At 42.8% G+C, this 15,292-nt stretch overlaps 2 protein-coding genes across 9 annotated transcripts in view; both read left to right on the forward strand.

Moving 5' to 3' along the window:
• The window catches only part of LOC135521143 (uncharacterized), a 32,054-nt gene extending 18,865 nt beyond the window's left edge, over positions 1 to 13,189 (forward strand). For 3 of the 4 annotated variants that reach the window (XM_064947079.1, XM_064947098.1, XM_064947084.1), the window contains 9 exons: positions 14 to 163; positions 386 to 595; positions 1,474 to 1,626; positions 4,385 to 4,602; positions 4,786 to 4,969; positions 5,159 to 5,317; positions 5,678 to 6,010; positions 7,988 to 9,703; positions 11,801 to 13,189. In XM_064947079.1, coding sequence (XP_064803151.1) covers positions 14 to 163; positions 386 to 595; positions 1,474 to 1,626; positions 4,385 to 4,602; positions 4,786 to 4,969; positions 5,159 to 5,317; positions 5,678 to 6,010; positions 7,988 to 9,679 — 3,099 coding nt within the window. In that variant the 3' untranslated portion in view covers positions 9,680 to 9,703; positions 11,801 to 13,189. The remainder of the gene's footprint in view (positions 1 to 13; positions 164 to 385; positions 596 to 1,473; positions 1,627 to 4,384; positions 4,603 to 4,785; positions 4,970 to 5,158; positions 5,318 to 5,677; positions 6,011 to 7,987; positions 9,704 to 11,800) is intronic. The other variant, XM_064947092.1, reaches the window with a different exon arrangement.
• Positions 13,190 to 13,739: 550 nt separating this feature from the next.
• LOC135521174 (signal-induced proliferation-associated 1-like protein 2) overlaps positions 13,740 to 15,292 on the forward strand; it is a 101,540-nt gene continuing 99,987 nt past the window's right edge. For all 5 annotated transcript variants that reach the window (XM_064947109.1, XM_064947114.1, XM_064947127.1 and 2 more), the window contains exon 1: positions 13,740 to 13,945. The gene's annotated coding sequence lies outside the window, so the exon portion shown is untranslated. The remainder of the gene's footprint in view (positions 13,946 to 15,292) is intronic.

Raw genomic sequence — 15,292 nt, forward strand, 5'->3', positions numbered from 1 at the left:
TGCTTTGGTACAGGAAAAGCCAGGGCCAACCCAAGGCCAGCACAAAGGTGGTGTGAAGATGGAGGACCTCCTTGGCCAAGTGGAGACGCTATGGGAAGTTCTGAGGAGAAGACATCATAGAAGCATGATTGATGCAAACAGCTCTGAGAGGCTCAACTTGGAGGTATTGATTATTGGTGTCTATATACTGATCTGAGCCTGTATTCATAGTGTCTCAAAGTCGGAGTGCTGATATAGGATCAGTTATGTATTTTACATCATATTAATAAGATTATATGGATAGGGGGACCTGATCCTAGATCAGCACGCCTATTCTGAGACACTCTTTGGTCCCCAGAGGGCAATTTATGCAGTATTGAAGACAAATCCATGCTATCCTTTGTAGAGGGATGACAATCATGAGACAGACAAGGATCGGCTCGAAGGATGCATGTCAGAATACAGGGCAACCACGGAAAACGTGGAATTCTGGAGCGTCCCAGAAGTCAAGGATCTCTCTGAGACATTGGAAGAAAACGACAGAGGAATGCTGACAGAGCTGCTTAGGTGTCTTGACCAGGATGAAAACTTTGATCATTGTGAGGTAGAGGAACAGGTAAGGTTTGAGCTTTTTCCGTTCACGTGGTTGTCCAATGCCACTTTATTATGTCCTCTTTGCAAGTCCGTTTCCTCAAACCTCCGTAAAAGGAAGGTGGGGTGTGTTTTTTTTCTAGATACATACACTCCCACGAAACCTCCCATTAGACCTCAACAAGACATGGTCACTGGCCTTGCAGGCAAAGCAAACCACACTCCAATTATATCATCAGATAACTCAATTAGATTAATACAGCCACAATCTACCAAAATACTGAATAATTTATTTGAGTATCATGGCAGACCCTTACTGGACAAATGGATGACCAGGGGTGCATGGACCACCCTATGGAGGAATTGGTGGGGGTCCTGGAGGATCTTGGTGAAGCAGTGGAGAAAAGAGGACATTCCCTCTATCAAAGTCAAGACATCCAAGAACTTATGAGTCAGATAGGAGTTAAATGAACAGTTTTTTTATTTGGATGTGGTCCTCTGTAGCTCAGTTGGTAGAGCATGGTGCTTGCAATGCCAGGATAGTGGGTTTGTTTCCCTGGAACCCCCGTAAGTGAAATAAGCATGCATGGATAAAAGTGTCTGCTAAATGGCATATATTATATGATTATTTTCTGTTGCTTTTAACATAAAAAACACCACAAATTTGCACACTGTGCTTGTAGAGTTTCACAAACTGAACAATAGTAACAGAAACAGACTGATTTTACTAGCATTGACTGGTTGAAGTAGTGTAACCCGCCAATGCTAGTAAAGTCAAGCTGTTTCTGCTACTATTGTTCAGTTTGTGAAACTCTACAAGCACAAAGTCATTCTTTACCTATGGGCTAAAATAAAATCTGCAATGCCCCCTCTCCTCTCCTTTCCTCTCCTATCCTCTACTAGCAATCAACACTGAAGCTGCGCATCAACCAGCTCTTGTCCAGGTGTGCAGAGTTCAGCATGGACATTCTGGATACTGAGACAGACATGGCGGTCAGATGTGAGCCCAATAGTTCTGAACTCGAGGGACTGCAGGAGCAACAGGATGAGCTAGAGGTATATACAGTATATGTATGTGTGTTAAAAAGAGGACATTCCCTCTATCAAAGTCCAAGACATCAAAGAACTTGGGAGTCAGGTTGACTGAACAGTTTTTGATTTGGATGTAGTCCTCTGTAGCTGTTGTTAGAGCATGGTGCTTGCAATGCCAGGATAGTGGGTTTGATTCCCAGGACCTGTCATCTGATAGGGTACCAGTCAAAAGTTTGGACATACTTATTCATTCAAGGGTTTTTCTTTATTTTTACTATCATGTAGTAACCAAAAAAGTCTTAAACAAATTAAAATAGGTTTTATATTTTTGAAGAATCTAAGTAGCCACCCTTTGCCTTGATGACAGCTTTGCACACTCTTGGCATTCTCTCAACCAGCTTCACCTGGAATGATTTTCCAACAGTCTTGAAGGAGTTCCAACATATGCTGAGCACTTGTTGGCTGCTTTTCCTTCACTCTGTGGTCCAACTCATCCCAAACCATCACAATTGGTTTGAGGTTGGGTGATTGCGCAGGCCAGGTCATCTGATGCAGCACGCCATCACTCACCTTGTTAAAATAGCCCTCACACAGCCTGGAGGTGCATTTTAGGTCATTATCCAAATTATAGTCCCACTAAGCGCAAACCAGATGGGATGGCGTATCACTGCAGAATGCTATGGTAGCCATGCTGGTTAAGTGTGCCTTGAATTCTAAATAAATCACAGACAGTGTCACCAGCAAAGTACCATCACACCACCTCCTCCATACTTCACCAAGGGAATCATGCGGAGATCATCCGTTCACCTACTCTGCGTCTCACAAAGACACAGTGGTTGGAACCAAAAATCTTTCATTTGATATTAATAGTTAACGATTATATACTGAACTAATAGTAAGACATTTCTGTTCTATTAATGCTGTGTTTCTGTAAAGGGATGGTTTCCACTAACGTCCTGCCGTTAGTCTGGGAGTATAGTCAAGCAATGGGTTTTGCTTGAGATCGCTTGAGCTGACAATGTTTAAAAACCTAAAGTTCCCAAAGAACACAGTGGCCTCCATCATTCTATTTATTTATTTTTTATTTTTCTTTGTAATAGACAATTGATAGTTACAGTCTTCTCCCATCGAGAGGTGAAGGTAGGGAGCCATGCGTCCCCTGAAACACAACCCTGCCAAGCCGCAACCCTGCCAACCCTGCTTCCCGGTCATGGCCGGCTGTGACACAGCCTGGGATCGAACCCACGTCTGTAGTGACATCTCAAGCACTGCAATGCAGTGCCGTAGACCGCCGTGCCATTCGGGAGGCTGACCTCCATCATTCTAAAATGGAAGAAGTTTGGAACCACCAAGACTTCCTAGAGTTGGCCGGCCAAACTGAGCAATCGGGGGAGAAGATTCTTGGTCAGGGAGATGACCAAGAACCCTATGGTCACTCGGACAGAGCTCCAAAGTTTCTCTGTGGAGATGGGAGAATCTTCCACGAGGACAACCATCTCTACAGCACTCTACCAATCAGGCCTTTAAGGTAGAGTGGCCAGACGGAAGCCACTCCTCAGTAAAAGGCACGACACCCCGCTTGGAGTTTGCCAAAAGGCACCTAAAGGACTCAGACCATGAGAAACAAGATTCTCTGGTCTGATGAAAGCAAGATTGAAATCTGAATGGTCTGAATGCCAAGCGTCATGTCTGGAGGAAACCTAACACCATCCCTAAGGTGAAGCATGGTGGTGGCAGCATCATGCTGTGGGGATGTTTTTCAGCTGCAGGGACTGGGAGACTAGTCAGGATCGAGGGAAAGATGAATGGAGCTAATTACAGAGAGATTATTGATGAAAACCTGCTCCAGAGCACTCAGGACCTTAGAATGGGCGAAGGTTCACCTTCCAACAGGACAACGACTCTAAGCACACAGCCAAGACAGCGGCAGTGGCTTCGGGACAGTCTCTGAATGTCCTTGAGTGGCTCAGCCAGAGACCGGACTTGAACCTGATCAAACATCTCTGGAGAGACTTGAAAACAGCTGTGCAGCAACGATCCCTCTCCAACCTGACAGAGCTTGAGAGGATCTGCAGAGAATGAGAGAAACTCCACAAATACAGGTGTGCCAAGCTTGAGGCAGCATAACCAAGAAGACTCAAGGCTTTAATTGCTGTGTACTGTGTAAAGGGTATGAATACTTATGGAAATGTTATATTTCAATGTTTTATTTAATACATTTGCAAAAAGAAAAATTGAATAGGGCTGTAACGTAACAAAATGTGGAAAAAGTCAAGGGGTCTCTATACTTTCTGAATGCACTGTTTAGTCCAGTGTTTTCAGAGATATTGTGTATGCTTCAGCTTGCTTTAACGCTCCATAGCATTGTATTTTAAAAAAACTCTAGAATTGTCAGATCTCATCTCAGAGTCATAGACTTTACACCTGTGTTACAATTTCGAACATCATTAATAAAGGATAGTTCTCTCAAACTATCCAGCATAAGCTGTCAATAGTGTAATCTTGGCTATCCAGTCATGATACATGATGAGTTCAATCATACTAGCCATGGTGTCCCTCTGTAGATTGAAAGACCAGAAAAAAATATAGATTTTGTTTTCATAGCAGAATGCAACCATATGTCCATTATCTATCATAAGATTATGACAGGCGTTATTAGTTGGATTGGATTGGTTTTGAGCCTCTGTCAGGCTTAAACTCTGAAACAAAAATATTCAACTCACCTGCGAGAGTGTAATTGTTCCACATATAGTATAAAACATACAGTATGATCTTCTTTCAGAGGGACTATCAGGTCATAAAAGAGGAGGTGGAGGAGATTGAGGGACTGGCTTCGCAACTACAGGTCCTCCTACCTGAGGTGGCAGGGGCTTTGGGGGAGAACGTCCATGCGACCCAGCAAGCTTGGCAGGAGTTGGGCTGGAGCATCGCAGAGAACCAATGCAACCTCCAACAATTTCGGCAACTGCAAGATTTTCTTAGGGCCTACCTGGCCATGATGTAAGGGATTACACATACAGTGTGATGTCAAATATTGTTCTTGGTACAATTGGTTCAACTGGAATGTTGTGCCTGTTTTGTCCTGAATAATGTACATGTATATGTTTAGTGCCCATGAATGCTTATTGTAATAACCAATTTACCTACGGAGCCCACCCCCCCTCTCCTCTCCCTCCCATACAGCTCATGGACAGAGGACACACAGACTAGCATTTTCTCAGAAGCTTCAGCCCAGCAGTGGAGATTGGCAGAATCGAGTGTTCCATCTAAGCTAGATCTGAGGATAGAGCAGAAGTTTGACGAGTTTGACAAGCTCGCTGCTGCTGGGCAGAAGCTTATCAAGGAGCGACATCACTTGGCAGATATTGTGAGTTATTTTACAACAGGGGTCACAAACATATTTTGCCTTGTGGACCACAGCCTTTGAAAAAACTGTGATTAATTAAATTATTTTGTACTTTCACTTGTTTTAAAAATGGAACTAGTCTAGTTGCACGAACCCCAAATGACCCAAACCTTAGAAGAGACTGAAAATATCTGGCAACTGTTTCTACAGATAAAGGAGAGGACGGAGGAACTGCAAAGCATGCTGGGATGGATCCTGGTGTACTGGAGGGCACAGAAAGACCAGCTGGGTCGGGAGAGGTCAAGGGATTCAAGAAGAAGTGATGCCCCTCAGGGAGACGCAACCAGGTTTTCACAAGGTCAACCCCAGGTAGGATATCCCTGCTACCCCCTAAAAAATGTATTATAATAATAAATAATAAAAGGATATCCCTGCTTTCACGTCAATACGATATTTATTCGTTATAACAAATTATTTCAGAACAATACCACTGTTCTCTATTAGAATTCGACACATTTAATGCACTGAACTACATCGCTGTGGTGAAGCTACTGTATACATGTGTAATGTGTATAGAAGACCAAGTGCTTTCTGACGATATTCAATCTGCCCAAATCTTGGCAAAATATGCTCCTACGGATCAAGGCTTATTGCACAAAACCTAAAAAATAATTTTAAAAATACTTGAAATTGGAGTTATTGAACAAAACTCTTTGGTTTTCTTTGCAGAATCTATCCTCTCTGGCAGAACACAAGTCCTCGGAAAGACTGTCCACAAAGCACAGACTGATGGTGGCGAGCCGGTTTGAAGGACCACAAAAATCCCAACCGGGGATAGGTCACCATGGAGAAAACTTTGCCAGGCTGGTAAACATCACACCACACGTCCCCTTGGCTGTGGCAGTAAACTCGCCCAGCATTATCCTTGAAGAGCCCTGTGCTACTGTCACCCCACTGGGCAGCAGCATCAACCTCATCCTCAGTTTTGACCAACAGCCACCAGGGGGCAGTCTGCAACAGGGGCCAGTGGAGCCAAGGCAGGCAGTGGAACCTGTGCATAGGGTGAGTACAGATCACCACATATTCATATGTACATACCACAAGTTTTGGACAACAGTCAAATTTGAATTATGTTGATGTAGATGTCTGTAAGCAGGTAGTTGACCCAACGTGTACGATGATGTTTTACTGTCAAGTCTACCTAAAAGGCACAAATACACAACATGCCCAAATGTATGTGGATACCCCTTCAAATTAGTGGATTCGCCTATTTCAGCCACACCTGTTGCTAACAGGTGTAAAAAATTGAGCACACCGCCATGCAATGGCCGTAGACAAACATTGGCAGTAGAATGGCTTATACTGAAGAGCTCAGTGACATTCCATGTGGCACCGTCATAGGATGCCACCTTCCAAACAAGTCAGTTTGAACATTTCTGCCCTGCTAGAGCTGCCCTGGTCAACTGTAAGTGGAAACGTCTAGAAGCAACAACAGCTCAGCCGCGAAGTGGTTGGCCCCACAAGCTCACAGAACGGACCGCGGAGTGCTGAAGAGCGGAAAAATCATCTGTCCTTGGTTGCAACATTCACTATCGAGTTCCAAACTGCCTCTGGAAGCTATGTCAGCGCAATAACTGTTTGTCGGGAGCTTCATGAAATGGATTTCCATGGCCGAGCAGCTGCACACACACACACTTCACCATCCGGCAGTCCGACAAACAAATCGGGGTTTCGCGGATACCAGGGGAACGCTACCTGCCCCAATGCATAGTGCCAACTGTAACGTTTGGGGGAGGAGGAATAATGGTCTGGGGCTGTTTTTCCCTGGTTCAGCCAAGGCCCCTTAGCTACAGGGAAGGGAACTCTTAACCCTACAGCATACAGTGACACTCTAGACCAGGAATGGGCAATTCCAGTCCTCAGGGGCCTGATTGGTGTCACAGTTTTGCCCCAGCTAACACACCTGACTCCAATAATCACCTAATCATGATCTTCAGTTTAGAATGCAATTTGATTAATCAGCTGTGTTTGCTAGGGATGTAGAAAAAGTGTGACACCAATCAGGCCCCAGAGGATTGAAGTTGCCCACCTCTGTTCTAGATGATTGGTTAACTTCAACTTTGTGGCAACAATTTGGGGAAGGCCCTTTCCAGTTTAAGCATGACAATGACCCCGTGCACAAAGTGAGGTCCATACAGAAATGGTTTGTCGAGATCGGTGTGGAAGAACTTGACTGGTCTGCAGAGAGCTCTGAACTCAACCCCATCGAACACCTTTAGGATGAATTGAAATGCCAACTGCGAGCCAGGTCGAATCAGTGCAAGACCTCACTAATGTTCTTATTGCTGAATGGAAGCAAGTCCCCGCAGCAATGTTCCAACATCTAGTGATAAGCCTTCCCAGAAGAGTGGAGGCTGTTATAGCAGCAAAAGTGGAGACCAACTCCATATTAATGCCCATGATTTTAGAATGAGATGTTTGACGAGCAGGTGTCCACATACTTTGTATGTGTATTTTAACACAAAACATCTAGTAGAACCTCAAGACTTTCAGGCACATTTCTATTGTGTTTATCTTAAAAAGCTTTAGACTGGGATAGGGAGAGCTGATCCTAATGGCCTAGAGCAGCTATTAGTAAAGGAATGTGCTGTAGGATTTCTGTAAGGTCCCCCCATTCCAGAAGTGGTGTTTCATCAACTTGGCTCACACTCAGTGGATTAGTCATGGTCAAGCCATTGCCACTGCAGCTGGGTATGAGACCACCTCATCTCCATGTGATTTTGATAAGTTTTGCAGAATGTGTCATCCCACTTTGAAGGCTTGCAGCTGAAGTAATGTTTTAAAATAACGTACAGTATTTTCCTACAGAATCAACTACATATTTCATAAAGTTTGCACGAGTATCAAATTGGTTCTTCGTAAATTAATCTAAGATGTCTTTGATCATGGTTGCATAAGCATTTAACTTCAAGGATAATGAAAGTCTCATTTTGCAGAGTTTTGTATTTTAATACATCCAATTATCTTAATCTTTTTCAGGTGAGCACCTATCTGCAAGTCACAGATGGAAGTCCTGTTTTTGAAGAGGTGGCATCGCCTCATATCACAGGCACGAGCCACGTGACGACCACCGTTTCCACAAGCTCAACCAACGCCACTTTCATACCCCAAGTCAGGACTGTCTTGCTCCCCACCTTACCCAAAACCAGTTCCACCTCTACCTTAAACCTGAAGGGACCGATGAAGAGGAGGAAGAAAATTACACACAGGCACACTGTGACTGGAATTGTCGGAATTCCCAAGCCGGAGGGGGTCACTACCGTGCCCATCGGCGCCACACACAGAGCCTACACCTGGCCACTGGAGGATAAGAAGGAATGCCATGCCAAACAAGGGAGTCCAGTTAATACAGAACTCCAACTGTATATCAAAAATAATTCCGTGGTGAGTGTCATAGATGGAAACTCTTCAGACACGTCAAGCATTCCTACCGTTCCTACCATCCAGGGGCATTTCTTGCATGGGCCCAATGAGATGACCATTAGACAAGACAAGAGCCACTATGGCGTTATCCCTCTTGGGTCGATGTTGAGCTTTGACCTACCCAAGGATTGGGGGAATATCTCACAGATAGGTGCAAAAGACCTCACAACAGAGAAAGTGCCTTCTGAAGCCAATGGGGACCATGCCAGTCCACCTTTGAATCTGTATATCTCAAACACACTCGGTCAGACTCACGCATCGTCCAAAGTAATTGGACAGACTTTCGCCCTCAGTCCAGAGAAGGAAGGGCATCTTGAAGCTGATGGGGAACATGACAGTCCGAATGGTTCACCTTCGATTCTGTGTAGACCGCCAGGATCAAATACACTCAGTCTAACTCAGACAGTGATTGGGCAGAATTTCACCCTCAGTCCAGGGGAGGAAAGTATCTGCAAAACAGGGGACTTTGCTGGTCAAAATGGTTCACCTTTGAATCTATACAAATTGGCAGACTCAAACACACTCAGTCAGACTCACAAAGTGATTGGTCATACTTTCACCCTCAGTCCAAAAGAGGAAAGGAGCTGCGAAACAGCAAGGCAGGAATCGCAGAAGGTGAGCGCAGAGTCTGTTTCTCTTTTGGTTCAGTGTATCTCGCTTCCTGAGAAAGATGACGTCTATCACAACCTAAGATGCGCCACAAGGAGTCCTGCCCTTGCTGCTGGACATGAGAACATTTTCTCCAGCACTGTTGGTATCCATGATGAGGATAAGGTTGAGATTTCTATTCCAATGGCCATTTTGGACTCTAACAAGCAACGCACTGAACCAAACTGCAGCAGCTCGATGCATGACCACACCCGCACTGAACCGTCACAGAACCACAAGCACAACTGTTTAAGTGTTCACACTAAGATTCAAGACCTCAATAACCACATATACATCCCTTCTGCAAAGAGGCAATTCACTTTCCAAAGTGCACTTCAAGTTGTAGAGATCAAGGTCTTGTCTACTGTGTCTGAAGACTCCACATGGATGGGTGTGCGCAGGTCTGGACGAGTCATTGTGTGCTCTGAGGACAACTGTTGCGTGTGCTCCGACAGCTCCGCACCAATGATGGTATTGGAAAAAGAAACTTCACCCAAAAGAGAACCAGATCATATTCATCCTGATCATTGGCAGTTTGAGGAGGAGGAAGAGGAGCTGGAGGATATTTGGAATGGCACAGACCGGGAAAGAGCACCTTGAATTACTGTGGTCCAAAAATATGAGGTATTTAACAAAAGTGTCCATCTTATATTTGTATATATCTGCACACACACACACACACACACACACACACACACACACACACACACACACACACACACACACACACACACACACACACACACACACACACACACACACACACACACACACACAATGCATCTACAGTAGTGTAATATACATACATTCTTGCATTGATATTTCTACACACAAACCAGCTGATTTCATACTGCAAAGTGTAGCCTAAGTAAATACAGTGGGGCAAAAAAGTATTTAGTCAGCTACCAATTGTGCAAGTTCTCCCACTTAAAAAGATGAGAGGCCTGTAATTTTCATCATAGGTACACTTCAACTATGACAGACAAAATGAGAAGAAAAAAAATCCAGAAAATCACATTGTAGGATTTTTTTATGAATTTATTTGCAAATTATGGTGGAAAATAAGTATTTGGTCAATAACAAAAGTTTATCTCAATACTTTGTTATATACCCTTTGTTGGCAATGACACAGGTCAAACGTTTTCTGTAAGTCTTCACAAGGTTTTCACACACTGTTGCTGGTATTTTGGCCCATTCCTCCATGTAGATCTCCTCTAGAGCAGTGATGTTTTGGGGCTGTTGCTGGGCAACACAGACTTTCAACTCCCTCCAAAGATTTTCTCTGGGGTTGAGATCTGGAGACTGGCTAAGCCACTCCAGGACCTTGAAATGCTTCTTACGAAGCCACTCCTTCGTTGCCCAGGTGGTGTGTTTGGGATCATTGTCATGCTGAAAGACCCAGCCACGTTTCATCTTCAATGCCCTTGCTGATGGAAGGAGGTTTTCACTCAAAATCTCACGATACATGGCCGCATTCATTCTTTCCTTTACACGGATCAGTCGTCCTGGTCCCTTTGCAGAAAAACAGCCCCAAAGCATGATGTTTCCACCCCCATGCTTCACAGTAGGTATTGTGTTCTTTGGATGCAACTCAGCATTATTTGTCCTCCAAACACGATGAGTTGAGTTTTTACAAAAAGTTATATTTTGGTTTCATCTGACCATATGACATTCTCCCAATCTTCTTCTGGATCATCCAAATGCTCTCTAGCAAACTTCAGACGGGTCTTGAATGTACTGGCTTAAGCAGGGGGACACGTCTGGCACTGCAGGATTTGAGTCCCTGGCGGCGTAGTGCGTTACTGATGGTAGGCTTTATTACTTTGGTCCCAGCTCTCTGCAGGTCATTCACTAGGTCCCCCCGTGTGGTTCTGGGATTTGTGCTCACCGTTCTTGTGATCATTTTGACCCCACAGGGTGAGATCTTGCGTGGAGCCCCAGATCGAGGGAGATTATCAGTGATCTTGTATGTCTTCCATTTCCTAATAATTGCTCCCACAGTTGATTTCTTCAAACCAAGCTGCTTACCTATTGCAGATTCAGTCTTCCCAGCGTGGTGCAGGTCTACAATTTTGTTTCTGGTGTCCTTTGACAGCTCTTTGGCCTTGGCCATAGTGGAGTTTGGAGTGTGACTGTTTGAGGTTGTGGACAGGTGTCTTTTATACTGATAACACGTTCAAACAGGTGCCATTAATACAGGTAACGAGTGGAGGACAGAGGAGACTCTTAAAGAAGAAGTTATAGGTCTGTGAGAGCCAGAAATCTTGCTTGTTTGTAGGTGACCAAATACTTATTTTCCACCATAATTTGCAAATAAATTAATTAAAAATCCTACAATGTGATTTTCTGGATTTTTTTTCTTCTAATTTTGTCTGTCAAAGTTGAAGTGTACCTATGATGAAAATTACAAGCCTCTTTCATCTTTTTAAGTGGGAGATCTTGTACAATTGGTTGCTGACTAAATACTTTTTTGCCCCACTGTAAGTAACATTGATTTAGATTTCAGACTTTTACATTTCAATTCTAAATCAAGTTCTACATGGACACCGCATTAGGAAAAGCTTGAAGTGTATGTATGTCTGTTTTAACACAGATAACACCTTTTGACACAGCCTGAACATTCTGAGTGAACAATTGTCTGAAAGAGATTGAACTGGTTTTGCCTTGAACAACTCAATTTTAATCTTCAATGTATTCTCATGTTCCTTCTTCTCCCACCAGGTGGTGCCCATGCCACACTGAAGCACAGACCAGTGACCAACCAGCCAGAGATGAAAGTGTCCCTAAACATATAGCGTCTCAGAGTAGGAGTGCTGATCTAGGATTAGTTTGCTTTTTTTTAGATCATGAATAAGATTATATGACAGATCCTAGATCAGCACTCCTACTCTGAGATGCTTTGTGGGATTCGGACCCAGATCTATGATCAGTTTATTCTCCCCCTTTTCCAATCTTGACTCCAAATGGACTTTTACTTCACATTGTCTCAGTGACATTAGAGGACTATCGTGTGCAAGCAGCAGTGGTGGAAAAAGTACTCAATTGTCATACCTTAATAGAAAATGACTCAAGTCAAAGTCACACAATAAACTATTACCTGAGTAAAAGTCCAAAGGTATTTGGTTTTAAATATACTTAAGTATCAAAAGTAAAAGTATAAACCACTTCAAATTCCTTATATTAAGCAAACCAGATGGCACAATAATAAAACAAATGTTTTAATTGACGGATAGTACTTTGGGTGTCAGGGAAAATGTATGGAGTAAAAAGTACATTATTTTCTTTAGGAATGTAGTGAAGAAAAATTAAAAGGTGGCAAACATATAAATAGTAAAGTACAGATATCACCCCCAAAATTCTTAAGTACTTTACACCACCTGCAAGCAGTCTGCAAGAATCTCACTACAGGAGACTGAAAACATCCATACAAGACCAAAGTAGTCATGATGTTCTTCAATAAGGGAAATTAGACAGAATTCCCCATATTAAACTCTTTCCTGAGAGGAGGGGGTGATGAATGAGCCAATTGGAAGCTGGGGATGATTAGGTGGCCATGATGGTATTGAGTGCCAGATTGGGAATTTAGCCAGGACATCGGGGGTTAACACCCCTACTATTATAAGTGCCATGGGATCTTTAGAGACCACAGAGAGTCAGGACATCCCATACCAAACGTCCCATACCAAAGATGGATTTCCACTCAATAACTGATGGATGTCAATGAACAATTGAGGGTCGAAACACTACAATCTTTGTGACTCTTTCCATTGGTTACTGGCTGTTACCATGACTTGACTGCCTGATACAACATAAAACAATACACATTACTGTATTGAAGCAATCAGACACTTGATACAGGGTCACAAATAGTGCAATACACTGAACTGAATAGACTTACCCCATTGAATACCATACAAGACGATCAAAATGTATTTGCTCCTTCTCTTTAATGCCACTTGGTGTCTGATTTCTTTCAACTGTGTATGAATTGCATGCAGGGCACATAAAGAAAGAACTGCCATTGATACCTATTTTAATCTGCTGTACAGTAGACTATCATTTATAATTGTAATCACTTTTGTAAAGAAAAAATAAATAAGTCAAAGATAATTTTCAGTCTCAGTTCATATTGAATTGAAGTGGTTTGTCCGTTTATTAGTTGTAATAGAGAAACCTATTTCAGGTTATCATGAAGAAGTTCAACCTCTCATACTCTTTCAATTAATTTGAAGTATTTAGGAAGATTGCCTTTACGAGTAGACATTTTAGATGGTCAGGCTCAGATATATTCACTTTATTATTGTTACAAAAAGCAAGACAACATGTCGTCCAATTCGTGGCTGTGCAAACTTCCAGTTGGGGCCAGTAATAGACCATTTAAGAGCCTTCATTTAGATAGGCTGGACACAATGTGGACCAATGTGAATTCATTGTCGAGCAGTACAGGAAAGATAATGTGTCACTACTATTACTTATGCTCATGTTTTCATTACTGTGTTCTGTATGATTTTACTCATTATTTCTGCATTATTTGTCTGTTTCAGCAATTACAAGTGATGATTGACATCTCAGAGAACAAACGAGCAATAACGTCACGGTCGGCCAGCCTATCCCTAAACAAATGACCGCATGGGATAGGCGGGACTTCTGCCGATGCTGCCAGCGCGACTCAACAGAAACTAGTTGTATAGACAGACACAGCTAGGCCTATTGATACAGTTCATGAATTGTAGGGACGAGGCTTTGTCTAGTTGCAATTGCAAAAAGTCATTGGTAAACACAGTTTATTCTTCAACTAGGATGTTAAGCCTTCAAGTTAATCGTTTTGAATAAAATGGGATTGGAGTTATCTAGATCTCGTCTGAGGTAAGATCTTTTTTGTTGTTTAAGTAATTCGATTAAAGTAGCCACATTTATAAGAATTACACTTTGGCATGAATTGGTATTGTTCAAACGGTATCATAACCGAATGCAACTTTAAAAGTCGGCCTGACCATCTAAATCTGGTGTATAATGGTAAAAACAACAGCGAGATCTGAAAAGGTTCTGCGATTCTATTGTGCTGTGAGCTCACCCTCAACAGCGGGCTCTCTAGCCTAAATTACATTAACTTTTCATTAGAAGCAAAACACCTTTCATAAATTGTAAACTGGACTGATATTTTGAAGCCAGAATTGATACGATACGGCTTCTTGATATTGTACAAATAACAGCGCTAGTTCAACTTATTTCCTTTGAGTCAAATGTTGATTGTTTGCAAAACTCACTGCATGTTAAGGTGGAATTAAAAGGGAAGAGGTAAACATGACTGTGGTGTGAAGTGGGTATACAAACATTTAGCCAAAATTATACTAACTTTTTTGTGAAGAATTCTATGAGAAACAGTGACATACACACCTAAAATGATACATCCTATGTTGGTCTTTAAATCAGGACAAGCTAAAGGCGTCCGCATACTTCCCGTCTGGAACAGTTCCTGCATGTATTATGACGACATTTTGTGACGTTTTCGGTCTTCGGCAAGGTTTTTTTCCGGTTGTTCCGTGCACAGATTTTTTTCTCTCGAGGCAAGCCGAACTCGGTTGAGGAAGATTGGGGATTGGTCAACAGTAGAGATTGTTCAATTAAGTGTTTGTAATTCAAGGAGAGACTAATTGTTTTTTATGCAAAAAAATGTACTTGAGAAAAACTGCACTAAACATAGTTAGATGTAAAATTGCCCAACTATGATCTCCTTGACAGAGAAGTGAAAATAATGACAGATTTCTTCAGTTATTTTAGATTAATTCAGACTATTGTGAGGAAGTGTATCTGGCTATGACGTCTCAAGATGGACAAACAGTACTATTGTTGCTTTTTTTAGGGGTCCCTAGTTTGGGACCCCGAGGCTTAAAGTGGAGAAATATTCGGAAACAGGTTGTATATATTATGACAACGTTTTGTGATGTTTATGTTAATTTTCGACTTCAGCAAGGGTTTGTTCGTCTGTTTGTGCACACACAAAAAAATTGAGGTGAGGCCTCCCGGGTGGCGCAGTGGATAAGGGAGCTGTACTGCAGCGCCAGCTGTGCCATCAGAGACTCTGGGTTTGTGCCCAGGCTCTGTCGTAACCGGCGCGACCGGAGAGGTCCGTGGGGCGACGCACAATTGGCCTAGCGTCGTCTGGGTTAGGGAGGGCTTGGCGGGTTGGGATGTCTCATTGCACACCAGCGA

The sequence above is a fragment of the Oncorhynchus masou genome, chromosome 4, assembly GCF_036934945.1.
Source record: "Oncorhynchus masou masou isolate Uvic2021 chromosome 4, UVic_Omas_1.1, whole genome shotgun sequence".
NCBI lineage: Eukaryota > Metazoa > Chordata > Actinopteri > Salmoniformes > Salmonidae > Oncorhynchus > Oncorhynchus masou.